This window comes from Notolepis coatsorum, assembly GCF_963971535.1.
Source record: "Notolepis coatsorum genome assembly, chromosome: 6".
NCBI lineage: Eukaryota > Metazoa > Chordata > Actinopteri > Aulopiformes > Paralepididae > Notolepis > Notolepis coatsorum.
The window spans coordinates 66,347,811-66,369,511 of record NC_140170.1 but is presented as its reverse complement, the minus strand read 5'-3'; the positions used below and the strand labels follow the sequence as shown (position 1 = coordinate 66,369,511).

General features: G+C 43.0%; 1 protein-coding gene across 1 annotated transcript in view; it reads right to left on the bottom strand.

The window, feature by feature from the left end:
* Window positions 1-21,701, bottom strand: part of LOC311230984 (natural resistance-associated macrophage protein 2-like) — a 50,610-nt gene that overhangs the window by 10,691 nt on the left and 18,218 nt on the right. The window contains exons 3-16 of the mRNA XM_084317444.1: window positions 15,769-15,908; window positions 15,213-15,332; window positions 12,265-12,384; window positions 11,608-11,714; window positions 10,604-10,674; window positions 10,274-10,341; window positions 9,474-9,629; window positions 8,130-8,288; window positions 7,480-7,566; window positions 4,334-4,453; window positions 3,506-3,655; window positions 2,776-2,849; window positions 1,898-2,051; window positions 1,028-1,081 (exon numbers count right to left, since the gene is read on the bottom strand). Coding sequence (XP_084173570.1) covers window positions 1,028-1,081; window positions 1,898-2,051; window positions 2,776-2,849; window positions 3,506-3,655; window positions 4,334-4,453; window positions 7,480-7,566; window positions 8,130-8,288; window positions 9,474-9,629; window positions 10,274-10,341; window positions 10,604-10,674; window positions 11,608-11,714; window positions 12,265-12,384; window positions 15,213-15,332; window positions 15,769-15,908 — 1,580 coding nt within the window. The remainder of the gene's footprint in view (window positions 1-1,027; window positions 1,082-1,897; window positions 2,052-2,775; window positions 2,850-3,505; window positions 3,656-4,333; window positions 4,454-7,479; window positions 7,567-8,129; window positions 8,289-9,473; window positions 9,630-10,273; window positions 10,342-10,603; window positions 10,675-11,607; window positions 11,715-12,264; window positions 12,385-15,212; window positions 15,333-15,768; window positions 15,909-21,701) is intronic.

Genomic DNA, 21,701 nt, shown 5'->3' with positions numbered 1-21,701 from the left:
TCTTATGACGTGCTCCTAGCCGTGTCATCATTTGCTTGTTTTAATTAGTTGTTTTGATTTAATTAAGCTGTTCAACTAGCAGCAAAAGCTAAATGCCATTTCTTAATTTAAAATATGAGAGCTAGGATTTTGGTATTTTTTAAATATACAAATACTGCACAGAAGTACCTCGTAACAAATAACATGATTTATGACGTAAATGTACACAAATTACATGACTTGTGGTGCAAAATGCAAGAATGACAAAATATGCAAGTAATTACATATACATATCTTAAATACAAAATTCCTCATTTATGGGTATTTGTAATGATGTCACTTCCCAAAAGAAACTCATAATACAAATATAATACTGAACTACTGCACTGTGTGACCAAAATCATATTTCTATCCAGTTCTGTATGAAAGAAGTCTGCATGCTGAGCCTGCAACCTACTGTACATGCTGATGGTCACTACTGGTTATCGGGGGCAATGTCGTAGGTTGACAATTGATTCATTGATCCATCTCAAACCCTGCCCTCTTTTCTTGAGCCTCCAATCGCAACTGTTGCTTGCAAAGTTTGTCCCATGGAAGCAGTAGTTGTGACGGCCATTTGCATCACATTATGAGAGTTAACAAAGTATACCCTTAATGTTCTACCAAAGTGAAATATCGCTTGAAGACTTGCCTCCCGAGAGCGGTACATGCGGGTGCGGTACTTTTGAGGTAATTGTGGAAATGTGGATTTAAATTATCAAAAACAAAAGCTTTTAAAAACACAACATAAACATGTGCTTAGTACTCGATAGCAGCACTAACAAAGCCCCTCTCTGAGCAGCAGTAGTTAAAAACATCTCCGGAGTGTGAAAGAGGAATGGCGGAGGTTAACTGTCCTGTTCAGGTCTACGAGTCGTACTCGGACTGCTCCTCTTATCAACACAGCAGGTCTACGAGTCGCACTCGGACTGCTCCTCTTATCAACACAGCAGGTCTATGAGTCGTACTCGGACTGCTCCTCTATCAACACAGCAGGTCTATTGCTTACCCCGCTGCCAAAGTCCAGACAGGAAACCCCCAAGGCAATTAGACAGTGCCAGCTCTAAGAAACAAGAGAGAAAGAAAGACAAGGCTGTGGTCAAGAAAGAATGTTTTCTCATCGATGGATATTGAGAGCATGGTTGCCCCACCCAGCACTGCTTTTGTTAAAATTGTCAAGAGTAAATATTTAGTTTACTAAAAATAATTTAGAATTCATTATAATTAAAGATAAGCTGCGTTGAAACTGTGGCAATTTTAAAACACACAACTCTCTTTGTCAGCATCAGTCAATTGATGGAGGATTCTTTGTTGCTTCCCTCACACAAATAGTCTTTGGCTAAAACCTTTTTAAGCTTAGCCAACATTAGCCAGTAAATTATAATGCTACAATGTATCCAAGCCATCAAAACAGCAACAGCCAAGCAATCGAATGATGACGGGTACCCGCAAAAGTGGTTTCCATTTAATCAAATAATGCAAGTTCTTCTGTTGCACATTACATTGATCAATTAATAGAATTGTGCACCATAAAATATTTCTCAATGGAACATCAAGTACTTTCATAATATGCACAATAACCTAACAATAATCAAATTGGAGGTCTCAAGCTGTGATAAACATGGTTCTACTGTATCCAAGATAATATATTCCTTTATTGATCCCCTTGGGGCATCATAGGCAGCATGGGGGGAGGGGAGGTACAGGTATGGGCAGGGTAATAGTAGAAAGACATAAATATAGGCAATTAAACTAGATCAGAATATAAAAACGAGAAGATAAACAGTGTAAACTATATAATGAACTCTGAATCTAAAAACATGAGAAAAATAAACACTACCGGTACTACTATCCTGTGTGTGTAGCGATCATCACTCACCAGGTAGCCAACAAAGCACAGGTAGGCGACGGAGAGCAGGGCAGCGAAGACGTAAAGCAGCACGCTGTTCAGGGCCGTCACGTAGACGATCACAAAGTACGCGTTGATTGCACAGACCAGACAGATGAGTATTCCTCCACCTATCTTCCACACCCTGAGGGCCAAAAGGCAGACGATAAGAGAAGATACGATATTCCTTCATTAATCCCCTTGGGGAAATTCGGGCGTCATAGCAGCATGGAGGAGGAGGGGGGGGGGGGGGGTACAGGTATGGGCAAGGTAATAGTAGAAAGACATAAATATAGGCAATAGAATTATTAATAAAAAACAAAATTAGTAAATATAATATAATTAACTTTGAATATACAAAATATGAGAATCAGATTTGATAAAAAAATATATATATATATATGAGAATCAAGGTGCATATAAATTTGTACTAATGAGTAATAGTTCTAATCAGATGTACGTACAGAGTTGTAGTATTAATATGTACAGTGATACAGGTATAAAGACACTATGGTAGTAAGTCATACTGGCCAGCAGCGTAACTAGTAAGAGTAGGTAAGTGATATATACAGATAATATAGATATTGTATCTACAGATATTTACCGGTAAAAGGATTATATGCAGGTGTGAACAGACAGCATTATTGAACATGCTATCATACAGAGTTATATGGGTAGACTATAGTATGAGATTATGATTACTGGTGATGTCAATATAGAGCTCAGTCCCACCTGGAGTGTACGGTGGAATGTGACCAATGTGTATTAAAGAAGGACGAAACATTGCATAACTATAAATGTCATGCAACGGGAGGGAGGGGGAAGAAACAGTTTATGAAAAGAGCTATTGAGGGAAAAGTTCCACTTACATTCCGTTTGCAAAGTCACTCATTATAGTCGTTAGACTGGTGAAGGTCAAGATGGGGATCAAAGCAAACGGTAACTGTTGGATGAGAAGAAAAACATTAATGCATCTCCGACAGACTTTAGTAGAGACTCAGGCCACTGTATTATGAGTATAATAATCTCACACACATCCAATTGTGTTCCTCACATTCACCCATTCACTCACACAATTTAGTTTGACAGTTATTGACAGTAAATGAGTCTGGATGTGGCCACCAGTGATGTCATCGGGGACATTGAATCCTTGTGTCGCGTTAATTACAGCTCAATGATATGATAAGGTAAGCAGTGCCTTTGAGTGGAGGGGGACCTTTAACCCTTTCACTGCCACACGGCAAAGAATAGAATAGAATCTTTATTGTCATTGTTGGTACAACGAAATTTAGTTTGTAGCATCACCACTGGCATACAAGCATACTGAATATAACATGTGCAAAATAATAATGTCAATAATAATAATAATGCAATAGTGCTAGTGCAAATAAATAAATATTACAGTGATAGTCCAGTTGAGTTAATCATTAACTCAACTGGACTGTCACTGTAATATTTATTGGGACATTGGTGTGTATATTATTATTATTGAGGACATTGGGACATTGATACTACATTAACTGTTAATGGATGGAGGGGGGGGGGGGGGTGTTGACTTGCAATGGATGGTTAACCCTTTCAGTACTAGTAGCCTCTGACCTGCATGCTCTGCAGCACGTTGAGGAAGTCGTTCATGCCCGTCAGGTGCTGCACGTCCTGGAAGATGGCCACCAGCAGGGTGGGGGTGATGGCGATGGAGCGGGTGAGCAGCACGCGGGCGAAACGGGACCAACGCAGGTTCAGGAAACCCTGAAAAGACCAGAAGGAATTGAGAAAGGCATCCATTGTAACGTATAATATAACAGATGGGGGGCATACAGACCCTCATCTGCACCTTTGGTTATTTTTCTCGTATTTTTATATACAGTTAATTATATTGTTTACACAGTACATTTTTTTCCTCTCATATTTTTTTTATTCAGATAAAATTCAATCGTTATGTATTTCTACTATTATTTCTGCCCATACCTGTACCCCCCCCCCCCTGCAGCTATGACACCTGAATTTCCCCAAGGGGATCAATAAAGGAATATTTTATCAAAAAAAAAGATACAAAAACAAACATTTAAATATAACATAAGCCTATGGATCGATGATATACTGGACTGCAGATCTCTAGCAGGTATAAAATGTAACAGTAAATACAAGGTTATAGTCATATTTAGTTAGTTATGCAATCAAATAATATACACATAGTGTGCAAAGACATAATATATTTAGGTTGGTGCAAAAAACAAGTTACATGTACATAGCAGATGCATATACAAAAACTATAATACTGAATAAGTAATAAGAGTTGTGTACAAGAGTAGCAGTTTTGACTGAGCAGCAGCGCAGAAACGTGTAACGGCACATAATACAATCATTTTAGTTTTTTTTACTACTATTACTATATATTTATTTTGTAGAACCAAAATGCATTCCTACCTCCATGACAAACTGCCCGGAGTAAGTCCCCGTCATAGTGGAGCTCTGTCCCGCTGCCAGGATCCCTATGGCCCAGATGTAGAGGGCCGCCGGGCCAAAGAAGCAGCCCAGGACCACCCCCTGAACACGGGAGTGAGAGGGTTAAATACACAGTGACTCAGGACAACCCCCTGAGCACGGGAGTGAGAGGGTTAATATACACGGTGACTCAATCACTCACTGAACGCCGTGAGTGAGAGGGTTAATATACAGAGACTCAACCACCCCCTGAACACGGGAGTGAGAGGGTTAATATACACAGAGACTCAACCACCCCCTGAACACGGGAGTGAGAGGGTTAATATACACAGAGACTCAACCACCCCCTGAACACGGGAGTGAGAGGGTTAATATACACAGTGACAATTCTTTACTGTATGAAGCACAATCTCAGGAGGCTCATACAGAACCAAGCATTTCACTGTAATGTACGTTATGTGTGACGAATAAAACTAAACTTGAAACGGTGCTCGTTACGTCCGTGTTGGACATGCGCAGTAACACTATCATTATGTGGTCGTATCGTGTTTCACTTCAAGACATTCTCATGACATTTTAAGGAGTGTCCGCAAATTGCATGGTGCAGCTTCTTCCTCTTTTAACAATACATAACTATGTGTTTTGTAAAGTAATGACTAAAAATAAATATGTATACAGGCCATATGGGTAAAAAGTGATTTTGTTCAGTTTTGGCAGGTAGACTACAGTGAGGCAGGTGAATTGGACAAAAGAGTGCACAGATTTGAGCAGCATTGTAAAACACAGTCACCCAAAATGTACAGTTAGCTTGCTTTTATATTACTATCAAAAGACTCAATGTGATGCTGATCTCATTAGTCATGTAATCTGGTTATGCTATGAAGGGTGAGATATAGACCGACAGAAACTCGAAACATGCAACAAGGGGCCTGGTAAGGGGAAGGTTGACCAGACTGGCCGTGCGGATGGCTCAGCTATGAGGACCCCCATGAATAAACGTCCTCATTTAATTTATTTATTTATTTGACTTTTTTAAATAAATTCTTTAAATAAATATATGGGGGTGCCCTGGTGGCGCACCAGGTCAAGACGCATGCTGCGTAATCACAACGTTCTGGCTTCGAATCCAGCCCAGAACATGTGTTGCATGTCCTCCCCCATCTCTTCTTCCGATTTCTCACTCTGACTGTCCTATCAATAAAGCATGAAATGCCCTAAAAATATCTTTAAAAAATATATGGTTCTGCATTTCCATGAGGAATGCCAAGCTCTTAATTCATACGTAAGACGCCCTTCTGGAAAGCAACTATAGAGAATCTATGTAGGCAGGCAGACACTGAGAAAGAGGGCTGAGGGTGAACAGCTTGCTGGCAGGGCACACACTTGTAAATTCCTATCCAAACCACGTCTTTTCAAATTGCCTGTGGAAAAGAAACAACACTAAAATATCCATTGTGTTTTTGTTACAATGTCACAATGTTGGTGTCGGATTTTAAACACTTGGCCGCCTCTGCAGTCACCAGGCTGTAAAATGTTAAGATGTAAAGACTGCTTTCTTTTAATGGTAACGACTACAGACTGCTTAAGGACTGGTAGAAAACTGCAAAGTTAGCTGGACCACTAATATAAGTGGGTGGCCTGGGTGGATCCATTACACCCACGTTAAAGTAGAACTCTAGAACATTAATGTTCTGATGTTTAGCTATTATTTGGCTTATGTGGGCTCAATGTATAGAAATCTTACCACTAAAAATATCTCCAATGGATCTCTGCCAGATCTAACCACACGTCATCCTAGCAACCGTCTGCCAGATCCAACCACGTGTATTCCTAGCATTCACCAAAAATGTGGAAGTGCATTTTTCATGACCTAAGCAGGGGATTTTGAAAGCTGTAGCAGGGAGGAAAGAAACATGCTCCATTGATGGGCTTTTCACAGGGCAAACGCATGTATTGATTCCCCCGAGTTCATAACAATTAGAACTTTAACCTTTTAGTTGTTTTGTATACTTATTATTAATACCCTTGGGGAAATTCATCTTCTGCATTTGACGCATCCTAACTAGTTAGGAGCAGTGGGCAGTCGCACAGTGCGATGCCCAGGAACCAACTCCAGCTGTAATGCCAGTCCCCTGGTCAAGGGCAACGGCAGGAAACCTAGCATGTATGTCTTTATGGTGTGGAAGGAAACCAGAGGAAACCTATGCAAACACGGGGATAACATGCAAACTCCACACAGAAAGGCCCCCCTGCTGGGATTTAAACCCAGGACCTTCTTGCTAAGCACAGCGCCATGGTGTGATTTGTCTAACAAAATCAACTATGTATGCATGTATGCTGATGATATGTATTTATGATGTAGTAATAAAAAGGGCCGTCCTTGACTAAAGGAATTCTTAGTCGACTAATAGTCATAGGATTTGTAAACTCATGGCGGCTGGGTGGCGCAGCGGACATTGCACTTGTCACCAACGCAAGAGACACCGGGTTCGAATCCGGCGTCTGCGTTGCCTCCGGCTTGGGCCGGCAGTCATACTAACTCAATTGGCAGAGTTAGCGGGTGGAAGTCGATGGGTGGTAATCTGGACGTTGTGGACAGCAACTCCTACAGGTCGGTTGGGGGACGCCTGCACATCAGAGACAGGAAATGGCGGGGGTAGTGTGAGCCTCCCACACGTTACACCTCGCCAATGAGAGTCCGCGCTGGCAGGTGAAAATATGTGACAGGCTGCCTCCACATGTATCGGAGGAGACATGTGATGGGCTTCTATCCTCCCTACTGTATGACCAGCCTGTGGGGGGCATATGCGAGCAACGTTCAAGACAGGGGAGGGAAGAATTGGCGCAACGAAATTGGGATGGGAGAAAAAGAGAAAAAGTGGATAAAAAAGGAGGAGGAAATGTCTAATGTCTTTTGTAGGGCTTGTGTTGTTTTTTATTTATATTTCTATTTTGATATATATAATAATTTTTTACTCCATTTATCATTCTATTATTGTTATTACTTTATTATTATTGTTGTTATTTGATATTGTTATGTTTATTATTGTTAATACTATTATTATTGTTGTATATGGTTTGTTTATAAAAAGATAAAAAAATTATATAAAAATAAAAAAAAGACTCACCCCCTTGTAGATGTCCACCTCCAGCGTGTTGTTGTTGAGGGGGAAGAGGTCTGTGTGAGGACTGCCCGACGCGTTGCACTGTTCATTCTGTAACGAGAGGGACGCTTTCAACACTCTCACTGCATCGTTTCACAAATGAAGACAATTCATTCCCAGTTTGCGCACCTTAGGAGGAAGTTAATGTTGAATTTAGAAGGAATACTCGAGCACATTGGTATTCTGGCTACTTCACTTTATCTGCTGGTTTCAACAAGTTACATTTAAGACTTTTTAATACCACACATCCGATACCAATTTCACGATCATAATAGCAAAAAAAAACATAGCGATACAGTGCACGCCAATTAAAATGTCTGCGCATTCCATACAAGCTCTCACCAGACAGTGACACACCAAGCTCCCGGTAGCCCAGCAAAAAACGACTTGAATACAAAAACGTTTCATATATTTAATATTATTTCATCTCCCAACTGCCCCGCCTGTGCAAATTAAATGTAATACCTTTTAAGGCCTTAAAATGAGAATGTGAATTACTAATTTAATACATTTTAATATCCCACAGATACCCTGTACATTACTTCAGAAATAAAACAATAAAACAATAACAGGCCATAGAACTGTTTAGAACCTGCTGAACACCATGTACCCACCACTTCGATGTTGGTCTTCCCGTAGAAAGCCTGGGCGAACACCGCCACGACAAAGACGTTGACGAGGAAGGAGATGAAGAGGGCGATGGTGGACTCTATGAAGTAGTACTTGTTGGCTTCCTTCACTTCCTTCTTGTTACCGCGGTCGATCTGCCGAGACTAGAATATGAGGAAGGACACGGAAATTCACACGTTAAAGGTTGGTTGGTTCTTAGGGTTCCTGGAGTTTGCTGCTTTTTCCTTTGGTGTTTCCAACACCAGGAATACCCTCCGACTGATTCTGAAGCTGAAAGTTCTTCCTTCTCTTGCTGCATTTAAAAGGATGATCTCCAACCAGTGTCGACTTGTAGCAGACTTATTATTTATTCTTATTTATTGTGCCTATATGTATGAAATTGCTGATAAACTGTCTTGTAAGCTCATTGTCACTGTAAATGAGGATAACCTCAGTGTCTTACAAGTTGAAATAAGGCCCTAAGACTCAATCCATGGGCTGTATGAGAATACAAGGTTAACTTACCCACAACATCAATACAAAGCCCATGACCGCCCCCACCCTCAATAAATATACTAGATTTAGCAGGATACTGTATGTTTTTATTTTTGCATGACTGAATATTTGTGTAAAAAAACATGTGTTCATATTGAGCCAGCAGTTTCTGAGATATTTAACATTGTACCCAACGAGTCTCTCAACTTGCTGAGCAACATTGCCTGTACTACAGTAGCTTGGATAGCACAAAAAGAAATGGAATCTACGGAAGCCCTAAGAGGCCGTACATTCATACATTTTATTTACTCCGTTTTCCAGTGATAACGAGTTAATTTAATTTGTTTTCTCGTGATAACGCGATGATTTTCTCGAGATCGAGAAAACGAAACGATAGTCTATATATTAAATCACTGCAGGAAACATCATTCAGTGTCGCAATGTCAGAGGAGCAGGTAGGCCCGTTCGTGACTATTATGCACTCTGTGCATCACAGTCACGAAAGGGGCTAAGCAGGAGGATATTGATCACCGCGTCACATATCTCTTCAATCAAGGCCTGACACAGGCTGAAATAGCTTTATGCCTTGCTGTTACAGATAATATATATACACATTAATGTGCCTCAAAGTGCAATCAAAGTGAGCTCTCAAAGAGCACCTGGCTACGGGAGGCTGCAACGCGAAACTGTGAATTGTCGCAGTGTTAACCGTTTTGGTAGTGCGGCGGTGAAAGGGTTAATCCCTTTCTTAGCTTTTTGAACAACAAACTTACAAATGTCTCTCAAATCAATCATCTGTAGAATATTTGCATTATTTTATAACAAATAATAGTGTGCAGGTGTTTGAGTCCCACCTTGACAAGGGCTGAGTGCAGGTAGATGTTGTGAGGCATGATGACGGCGCCCACGATGCCCACGGCCTGCTCCAGCTGCATGGGACCACAGCCCTCACAGTAGGGCAGGAACATCCCCTTCAGAACCTGCCCCTGGTCCGGCTTCACCAACACATACTGCGGACGCACCGTGACATCATGGTTAAGGGGCGGGGCGACGTGGAGGTGTGAAAGATGCAGAGCTTTTTCCATCATTTGAAATGAGGACCTTGTGGACTCTAGTGGCGAGTGTGGTTATTCGAATATTAAAAATGACGTAGGCGTTCGACTATAGCTGATGGTTTTGTTTATTACAAATTAACAAAAAATAAATTATGGAATATTCTATTATTGATATGCCTTCAAATGTCCATCTCTAGTAGACTTCAACCATGTACAATTACGTGGAATAAGCAGGTCATTTAGTGGTCAAGTCCACAAGGTCCTCGTTGTTGGCCCGATGGAATGAGGACCACCTCTGGACACGGTCCTCATTTGAAACTATCAAAAAGAATATACGTTATTAAATATTTAAAATCACAATATTGTGAGGCAATCTTTATGTCCATGTATGCAAAATCATGTCAATTGAATTGAATTATCTCCCGACCTTACTTGTTATAAATTCAGACATCAATGTCCCACATTATCTGCAATTCATCACAGTATAATCCCATTGAAAGTAATAATAGTATTAGAGTCCTACATCAAATGACAAAAGAACTCCTTAACTCTACACAACCATCTGAATGTCAAGAGAAATGTATCAGAGTGACTCTTACCTCGTAACCGAAGCTGATGGCCATTACGGTGATGAGCACACCAAAGAAGGCTTCCAGTTTTCTTAGCCCTGCCAAGAGATGCACACAATATAATAAACAGACGCTTGCATGCATTTATTTAAATAGCTATTATTCTATAGAATAACGGACCACTACATTACCAACAAATGGTTATATATATATATATATCTTTTTTTTACGATTCCTTGTAACTTTGTCTGTTTCGTCATGTCTTACATCAAGTACCCCGTTGGAAACAAAGTGTTTACGGTATTTATGTTTCCATAACACTATATATGTATAGTATGTATGTACAGGAAAAGCACTTACCATACTTATCTAGAAAGAGGAACACAAATGTGTCGATGACGGTGATGAGAACTCCTCCCCACAGCGGAATCCTGCAGGTCAAACAGAGACAGCTGATTGGTAGGAACAAGTAAAGAGGGTAGAGGGGGGGCTTCGTTTGGGTAAATTTATTGAACATAAATACTGCTGATAAAGGTGCTCTTTGGTTCAGGGTTATCAAAAGGATGAAACACACCTCCCCCTGATCCATTCAAATATGTAAAATATTTACAGCTCGTCTGGGTTTTATCTCTTACATAGAAAACAGTTTCAGCTTTGGTCTTCAACAGGGAGTGTGACCAGTTACAGTGCTTGACAAACGCCACCATAATAATAAACTATACAAACAACCGTTATGTTGCCAAGAACCTCTTATTTTATTAAGCACTGTAGAAAAGAAGTCCATGTGATGCCTCTGCATAACTGACTTGGTCTCTAGAGCCATCGGTTACAGAGAAGGAGCATGACTACCCTACCTGCCCACAGATAGAAGGAGCATGGCTACCCTACCTGCCCACAGAGAGAAGGAGCATGGCTACCCTACCTGCCCACAGATAGAACGAGCATGGCTACCCTACCTGCCCACAGAGAGAAGGAGCATGGCCACCCTACCTGCCCACAGAGAGAAGGAGCATGGCCACCCTACCTGCCCACAGAGAGAAGGAGCATGGCTACCCTACCTGCCCACAGAGAGAAGGAGCATGGCCACCCTACCTGCCCACAGAGAGAAGGAGCATGGCCACCCTACCTGCCCACAGAGAGAAAGAGCATGACTACCCTACCTGCCCACAGAGAGAAGGAGCATGGCCACCCTACCTGCCCACAGAGAGAAGGAGCATGACTACCCTACCTGCCCACAGAGAGAAGGAGCATGGCCACCCTACCTGCCCACAGAGAGAAGGAGCATGGCCACCCTACCTGCCCACAGAGAGAAGGAGCATGACTACCCTACCTGCCCACAGAGAGAAGGAGCATGACTACCATACCTGCCCACGGAGAGAAGGTTGAAGGCTATGGCACAGCCAATCACCTCCTGCATGTCTGACCCAATGATGGCCAGTTCCACCATAATCCAGAGGAGAATACGAGGGACCTGGAAAAAGAAGGATAAGACACAACTTTAAAGATTCAACTAATTGATTAGTTGACAAAATCCAATGCCAATTAGTGGCGTGGTGATTCATAAACCAGGCTGAAGAGGAAAACTGTGAATTTATAGACAATGGTAAGATGAGATAATATATTCCTCTATTGATCCCCTTGGGGAAATTCTGGGGTCATAGCAGCATGGGGAGGGGGGGGGGTACAGATATGGGCAGGGTAGAAATAGTAGAAAGACATAAATATAGGCAATCAAATTTGATCTGAATATAAAGATATGAGGAAAATAAACAGTGTAAACAAAGGTGCAGATGAGGGTCTGTATGGCCTATCGGTTATATTATACGTTTATAATAAGAATTTGAATCTGAATATATACTATGAGTAAAAGTAAACGGTATACACAAGGTGCAGTATATACACAAGGTACCCTAACTGGCATGATAATACGCTGTACGTTGTAGTGTGTGGAGGTTTTGCCAAAGAGAAAAGAGTGGATGTATAGACCTGGCTGAGGAGGAGAGTGGCGTGTCATGACTCACAGTGGGGTACTGGCGGTGGCAGACCTCAGCGAGGTGCATCCCAGTGACGACGCCCAGGCGTGCAGCCAGCCTCTGCAAGAGGAGCCCGATGATGGTGGATGCCAGGAGCACCCACAAGAGCTGAGGAGACAGTCAGTACATTTAGCACGGTGGGAAGAACAACAAACGGATACATATATAAATGATAGATTTCATGTAAATTTATATAGCGTTTTTTCTTTTTCTTTTTTACTTAAATTCTTATTGACATACACAGACACACAACACCCAGACAACACTTACAACATCAATAGCACAACAATACACCAACATGGGCCCCTTGAATACGGCTGCGTTCAGCCTCCCAGACCCCCATAAGAGGGACCCCCCCCCCCTCCCGCCATCCACCCCTAGAAATAGGGCTCCCCCACATCCCAGGTCCGTCCCACGCGGGGCCGAGCACTCAGCGACACGGGTCCCTTGAATTTAATTGGGCCAGGCTCAGTAGAGGAGCGAGGGGTGGTACCCCCACCCCACCGAGCCCGCTACCTCCCATGTCACCAAGCACCCCACCCCACACAACGACCCCACAACATACAAGACCCCACTCTCCCGGGCCAAACCGCGGAAACGATGCGCCCCCCCGCGACCCCAAGCCCGGTGTCCCCCCGGCCCGGTGACCAGACCGCCCAGGCCAAGGCGGCCGAGGGCCAGAGGAAACCCCACCCCACCCATACCGATCCCACAACACGCAAGGCCCCCCCCTCTCCCGGGTCAAACCGCCGGAACGATGGCCCCTCCCCCCGACATTCCCCGCCACTGAACTCAGCCTGCCCACTTCTGTACCTCCCATGTCACTGATATCACTATATACATTTATGGAAACATAAAACTGAAATTTAAATAAGCTATATGGTTAGCACTTTTTACCCCCGTTGGCGGTTTGGAGGGGAAATCGCTCTTCTAGGGAGAAGCCCCCCCCTCCCTAGTGACGGAGATATCCCCAATGGAGATTCCCCAAGCCTCTATTATTGTCCAACATTTTGAATTCTTGTCCTTCACAAATGTCCATGTGCACATTTAAAGCAACTGCTATTCTAACATAACTCAGATTCTAACATAACTCAACAAAAAAAGACAACATTGGTGCTCCCATGGTGTTAAGAGGATCTTAATCGTATCCCTCTGTTCCCCGTTGGAAGGGTGAGGAGTAATGGCTCTCCTAGTGAGAGAGCTCCCACTAGTGGCGAAATGCGCACTATATAAGTCCAACATTCGTTCTGTGGACGGCCTCAGAGCTCCCGGTCAATGTTCTGAATTTGTCTTTCTTATGCACATGTTCATTTGTATTGTGCGTCATGTGTAATCCTGTAGTTCCTTCATACCAGTCCCCAATATGTTCCTAATCAGCGTTTCAAATAGTTTGTCTATAACGTGTGTATTGTAAATCAGTGTTAATTATTCTAAATGCTGGTGTTATAGTTTTATACTACTTGGGGTAACTGTTCAATTATCTTTTCTCTGTTGTATCTATTCTCATCCCCAGGTCCCGTGTGTATGTTTGTATTGGGTACTCTTCCACGTTGATTTTGTCTTGTATCTTTCCTTGGATCACAGTGTCCCTTCATGCCCCTTTCTCGTGGCCCTTTGTCGTTCTTCATAGTTGATCTGCTTTGAATCGGTTCAGGTCCCCTCTTTTCCTCCTCCCGTCCTCCTCTCCTCGTCTCTCGGTTCTGGTCCACCTGTGCGTCCTCTCCATCTTCTGAGTCAGCGTAGGCCTCTCTCCTTCCCCTCCCGGCTCCTTCCATCGTCTCCACGCTGTGTCCCTCGCCGCCTCCTGCACGTTGTTGGGACCTGGTTCCTTTCTTTTTCTGAATTTTCTTTATTTCTACATAGCTCCGACGTTTCCTTGCCACCTCCGTTGGATTTTTCAGTGTTACATTGTATGCTCCGCATTGCTCCTAATCCAATCTGCGTGGTGGCCTGGTTAGTCTCTATGTTAGCTTGTAAGCTAGTTTGTATGTTAGCCTGTAGCTCCTCTGCACTAACATTCAGTGTCCCGCTAGCTTGTTCTACCTGTTGCATCATTGCCTCGTGTTGAGTCTTTTCCATCGGTGTATTTACTTCATCTGGGGTTGCTTTTCTTTCATTTGTCCTCGTGTTCATTCTTCCTTTTGTCCTCGAATCTTCACTTTTTATTTCGTTTTGAATCGTTTTACTTCCTTTTTTTGATATTCATTGACCGGGAGCTCTTTCATGTGGCTGCTCACCAGAACGTCGCAAACCGGAAGTCCCCTATATAGCGCTTTTATCGAAAGCCCTTCTGTTCCTCACACACATTCACACACCGACGGCGGAGGCAACCATGCAAGGTGCCAACCTGCTCATCGGGAGCAGTTAGGGGTTAAGTGTGTCTTGTTCAAGGACACTTCGACACGCTGCCCAGGAGGAGCAGGAATAGAACCAGGAACCTCCCGGTTACCAGGCGACTGCTCTACCTCTTGAGCCACTGTCGCCCTTATGTATATGTCTTAGGATATATAATAATAAATTCAATTTGTACCGCACTTTATATTTGTGAAAATCTCAAAGTGCTACAGGAAATAAAGTTAAAAAGTTAAATGAATAAAAACAATTAAAATGAAAAAAACAACCAATGAAATGGAAGTAAATAAAAATAAATATATTCATTTAAAAGGTGCTATAGATCATTTATTGTTTAGTAATCATTTTAAAATAAAGACTACATCCAGAGCTTTTCGAAAGCTGCGGAATAAAGTATTGCTTCCCCCCTAAAAACTATTTATTAATGAATCATTTATAAAATATTGGCGGTCCAAAATTAATGTTGTTGTTTACATGTGTGCTGGTGCTCGAGTGCAACATCTAGCGGCTGAATATTATATATAGCAACTTTAAATATACATATTTAGTTTGATGAGATTGTTGTTGTGTCTCTATAAAATCACCTTGAAGCCTGCCTTCGCTCCGGACTGCAGGTCAGACTCAATGTTCCCTGGGTCCAGGTAGGCTATGCTCATCAGGAACCCCGGTCCAGTGAAGGCCCAGAGTTTACGGAAACTGAATATCTGAAAGGATCACAGAATTTTGTGTTACATTTTATAATTAGGAAGTTCAAGCCAGGCTATATATATATATATTAATATATATATATATATATATTTCTTTCCCCACCACCCTCTTACCCCAGAGTGCCATCTATCGATCCAGATTGTGATTTGCATAGTTGGAGATATCTGCCATTGACAGCACTTGGTTTGTGGTGCTCAAACCACCAATTAAAAAAAATACATTTGAAAAACTCATGACCCGGTAACTCAAGATAATCCACAGACCTTTCGTGCAGGAACTATTTTCTACCGAAGTACACCCCCTATAATAATGAATGAGGGTGTAGTCGGGTAGAAAATAGTTCCTACACGAGACACAACAAGGTATGTGGATAATGATGAACGTCATTAATGGGGCACCCAATTCAGATCCATGGGAGGCGGTCGTCAGTACCTGGCTGGCGCCCTCTGGAATGGGCACCTTCTCCTCAAAGTAGGTGGAGAAGGGCTCATCCTGGTCCACAGGCGAGGCCGGCGGAGAGATGGAGCTGTACTGTGTGGCTTGGATGACGCCATTCTCTGGAGGGGGCGCCTCTACAGAAACAGAGAGGGTTTATTTATCATGTGCTGGTTTCAACAAGTTCAAATTAAGACTTTTTAATACCACTTAGAGCAAAGTTTTAGGAGAAAGGAAGTTGTAGTTGACTAATAGTCATATAATTTGTCGATTTGTTGATCCCATCCTTTTGAACATGCAATAATGCAGAAGGACACCTATAAATCTAGTGCTTAACAGAGATCTTCTCACCAGTCAAGTCATTCAGCGGTAAAACCGACCCATTAATCCACTATAAGGGGGCAGGTCTAAACTAGAGGGGGCAGCTCTAAACTAGAGGGGGCAGCTCTAAACTAGAGGGGGGGCAGCTCTAAACTAGAGGGGGCAGCTCTAAACTAGAGAGGGGGCAGCCATAAACTAGAGAGGGGGCAGCTCTAAACTAGAGAGGGGGCAGCTCTAAACTAGAGGGGGCAGCTCTAAACTAGAGGGGGCAGCTCTAAACTAGAGGGGGCAGCTCTAAATTAGAGAGGGGGCAGCTCTAAACTAGAGAGGGGGCAGGGGAAATATTCAACCAATCAGTTGTTAACTAAGACTTTTTCAATTGACCCATCTCAAGCTCTCGATCCTCCAACCACAACCTCCTGGAGAAAATCCTGGAGTGTTTGTTGCTGGAGAGCCAATTCAAGTAGTCTCACAATTTAAATATCTTGGTATTATCCTTGACTCTACATTATTGTTGTGAAGGGCCAGATTAAAGGCTGAGAATCTACATTTATTGTTTTATATACCTTGTATATTATTTATATATACACGTTATATCCCTTTAAGCCTTCGTTTGAATCCCAGTAATATTCACTTTCCTCATTGGATAACGTTCTCGGCGCCAGGCGGCATGTTGGAACATGCCTGGAGACGGCGCATTGATTCGAGACGAGAACTGAGGTTCGGCACCAGAAAGCCACTTAAGTATATATAGCGTGGCAGGTGCGAACAGTAGCTGTTCATCAAGTTCAGTGTGATTCTAATGTAGTGAGAAGCAGTTCGTCTAACAGAGCGTTGAGAACCACGTGCGAAGTGAATAGTAAAAGTGTCAGATTTAATGCAGTAACGTCAAGTTCGACTTAGCTTAATGTGAAGTAAAGAGTCGTTAATTATTGTGTATCGTGCCAACAGCAGTTCGTTCGTGTGCAGCATTACCCAGCAGTTCGTTCGTTTAGCTAGTGGAACCTTAGCCAGTGTGCGTGGACTAAATACATTGGTGCCAGTATACGAGGAGGGCCTAGTCGGAGAACCTACCGGACATGTGCATATTGGAACCGACGGCGGCGATTGCAGAACCAGTATTGGTTGGATTATAGTGATTGTGGAACGTACTACCCTTGGAGAAGAGCATCGTTAATACCCACTGTCGTTTGGATTTAACCACCGTGAGGATATACTTCGGGCTGGCTTCGTGGACCGAGGCTAGCTGGCTATCATCATTGCTATCGTGCAATTGGATTACAGTTATTGCTTTGTTGCTGAGCATTTGGATTACAAGGACTGGATTCTGTACGTGAACCCCCTTCTTCTTCAATTGAACAGACTGAGTATCCGAACATTCTTCTTCCCTCCAGAGCTTACATCTCTGGGAGGAAACCCCTTGTCTCCAGCGGTACCAGCGTTTCCCCCTATAATTGCCATCCTACGCCAGGCGGCGTTAGCCTAGTACCCCATCGTAGGAATTATTCTATTCCCACTGACTTTTGCTACTGACTGACTTATGCATATTCTTCGCCATACAAGCGCGACCTTAATTCTCATATCTGTACAATTTGCTGCATAATAATAAATACCCTCAATGATATTTCTTTGTCACCGTGCCGTGTTATTATGAGTGTCTGCCATAATTAGTTGTACTGTCTGGCAAGTAATACTAAGTACATAATTAGCAGTGGTTTAATCTATCACAATCTTTAATACAGTCAGGGTTTTGTAACCCCTCAGTTACAATTATCATTCAAAAAGCAGGTAAAAAGAGTAACCCAGACTGCCAAATATAATTTGTCAAATTTCAGATTCATGAGGAACTGCTGCCCTTCTTTATATGAACGCAATAGGGGTGTAACGGTACGTGTATTCGTCCCGCGAATTTACGGTACGGCCGTCACGGTGCGGTACGTGCAGCCATACGAAGAATACGCCTCACAGCGCAAACACACCAGTCGTACATGCAGGCACTTGCGAGGTCCGTGCGAGAACAGCGCGCGTGGCCGGGCACACAGAGTCCGACTTCAGAGCGGGCAAAAGTGCACGGAGAAAGGCACATTTACATTGGAACATTACATTGGTCATTACAATTTTACAGTTTTCTTTCGTTTTCTTGTTCGCCCAGACGCCCAATAATGTTAACCAAATGAAACCAATGGAAAGAAACACACCAACAAACACACCAACATTCTCCCCCGCCGGAATCGAGTAGGGTAAATCTGCAGTGCCGCAGCATTGCCGGACTCACAGGCACAGCTGATCAAATAAAAAAAATAAACATACTTTTCCTATAGAAAATTATTCTATTTAATAATAATTATAATAAATATAATATATAAATAAAATATATATATATATAATAATAAAATGAAATATTATATTAATAATAATTATTAAAAAAAAATCTGTTGTACCGAACTTGTACCGAACCGTGACCCCAATACCGAGGTACGTACCGAACCGTGGTTTCTGTGTACCGTTACACCCCTAGAACGCAATGATCATTTCCCATCTCATGTACTGTATGACTAGCTGGACCCATGCAAAAAAAACACAACCATGACACCCATTCTCTCTCTGTATAAACAGGCCCTCAAGGTGCTGGACCGAAAACCATATACTTACCACCACTGTCACATCCTCAACAAGTACAGAATCCTCAGCTGGGAAAACCTCACAAAATACACTGATGCCTGCCAGTGCCTACTATTCAAGATCTTAAATGGCAAGGTCCCCACACCCCTCAGTACTTTTATCAAACAAAAAACATCTTATAATAGGTCCACAAGATCTACCCAAGATCTACCCAGAGAGGGTAGGTCCAGCTCCTTCAGTCAGTCCTGTTTTGTAGTCAGAGCCACTCAGTTCTGGAACACCCTATACTGAAATAAGACACTGTGCTACCTACCACACCTTTAAAAAAAAACTCAATACGTGGTTATTAACCAATCAAACATGTAATCACTTTTAATCATTTCATTGTGTATTTTATTATTGCTTTTATTATTATGTTGGATTATGTTGTAAATACTGTGTTGTACTTTTTTTTTTTTTTTTTTTTTCCTCCATTTTCCTCCGATTTTCTCCCATCACAATGTTAGTCGTATGCCAATTCCCAGTCCCTTCCTGGTCGCTGCGCACTTACCCCCCACAGTCAGATCATCTGGGAGAGTGGAGGCTACCACGTGCTTCCTCCGACACACGTCCAGCCAATCACCGCTTCTTTTCACCTGGCAGCGCGGATTCTCATCGTGAGGGCGTAGCGTGTGGGAGGATCACACTATCCCCCTCAAGTCCTATCCACGCTTAGCAGGCGCCCCGACCGAACTGTAGGAGTCGCTGTTTACAACGACCCGGACCCACCCCGCCAGCTTCTCCCACCCTCTAATACAGCCAATTGTATTAGTGCAGACGGCCAGCCAAGCTGGTGACAACCCCGGAGCTGTGAGCTGGATTCGAACAGGCGAATCCAGCTCACAGCTCCGGGGTTGGTGACGAACGCAATCTCCGCTCGGCCACCTAACCGCCACTGTGTTGTACTTTTAATGTTTCTGTTCTAGGTGTAATGTCGGTCTCATAACATCTTGCCAAAAGGACTACAGTTGCGAATTAGCCAGCTGGCTAAAACTGACACATTTACAGAAATGTTTATCAATGTGTACTGTCCTTTTAAAAAAAAAAAAACTGAAACTGAAACAACAACTGTTGCTTCCCCTCTGACAAACCAGGCGGAGCTCGAGATTGGTCAACTGTTGTGGGGGTTTCTTCAAGCTAAACAGGTTATTTTCTCAAAAATTATCAGCAAAAACACATAGAGGCACTCTACAAGAAGGGCCAGAGCCGACTCTACTTCCTCAGAAGGCTGAGATCCTTCAACATCTGTACAAGGACGGCGGCTAAGTGGCGCAGTGGGCAAGGCGCTCGCCACTAATGCAGGAGATGCTGGGTTCGAGCCCAGCTCTCGGCATTGCTACCAGCTTGGCTGGTCGTTCATACTAACGCAATTGGCAGTGTTAGGGGTGGGAAGCTGGTGGGTGGGGATCGGACGTTGTGGACAGCGACTCCTACAGGTCGGTTGGTGCGCCTGCACAGTAGAATCAGGAAGCAACAGGGGCGGCGTGTCCCTCCCACGCAGACCCTCGCCGCTGAGAGATTGCGCTGTGCAGGTGAAAAGATGCGACGGCTGCCTCCTCGTGTACCGGAGGGGACACGTGATGCATTGCAAGGCTTCGTCCACATTGCAGCCGGCCTGTGGGAGGCATGTCCTAACAGCGTTCGAGACAGGGGAGGGTAGAATTGGACAATACGAATTGAGAAAAATAGAAAATGGGAGAAAAAGTAGATCAACAAAAAAAAACATCTGTACAAGGACGTTGAGGATGTTCTACGAGTCGGTGGTGGTGGGCGCCTTCTTGTACGCTGTGACGTGCTGGGGCAGCAGACTGAGAGCGGGGGACACAAACAGGCTGGAAAAGCTGGTCAGGAAGGCCAGTAACGTGGTCGGGGTGGAGCTGGACTGGTGGTGGTGTCAGAGAGGAGGAGCCTTGCTAAGCTCCATCACTGAGCACAGGGTGACAGTACAGCCTGGCAAAATCTTCCTGGACACTTTAACATTTTTACACTTCTCACAATCTTCCTGGACACTTTACACTGTACATTTTACTGTATATTTATGTATATTTTTGGCTGGATAGTTGTATATTTAAGATTTTAGAATGCAGTGTTTCCCTTATATGCATTCAGCAGCGGTGCGGCACAGCATTTACATAAAAAAAAATCAGGGGAAACACTGGAATGTATACATACCAGAATGTACATCCCGGACCGTATTTTATTCTTATTTTTTATATTATTGTTATTTTAGTCCTATTGACTACCTAAATATTTATTGTTGTTCAATGTGAGCGATCTGTAGTGCCGAATTTCCCTCTGGATTATTAAAGGATTTCTATTCTATTCTAAATGTCACCGGCGTCATGGGAATATTCACCAATGTGCTTTGGTCTGCACTAGATTTAAAGAGGTCCTCTCACGTTATTGTATTACCGCCATTGGTGTGGGAAACACAATTTGAAGATTTCTCTTCTAAACCAACAAGCTTAATAGCCGTTAAATCAATATAATCCCGTGACGTAGACGACTAACAATTTCTTGTAATTGAAGACGGCTACACTTGACTTGTAAAGCGGCGGCCTGTACTTTTAATCCCAAAGGAATTTCTCCCAGAAAGTCAGAGGATCTAAAAGCAGACACTGCGGAAGAACATCAGCGCTGTCATAGCTCTCCAATCAGATTCAAAACTACAAATGCTATAGCAGAGATTTAGCCAAAGACGGTATTGTTTACCGACTTGAAGTAGCCTACTGTGCCTACCACTAATAACATGCACCTCAAGAGGACCAACACAGGTTTTCTTCTGTTTTGGCCACAATAAGGAACACAGCATTTACACAAAGCCTGTTAAAACATGTTTTAAGTAAATCACTTAGATTACAATGAACGGTGTCATGACCTAAACGTGTTAAAAGTCAAACAAAAGTCAATCAAAGCGACACACATTTTGCTTGTTCGGCCTGTAAACG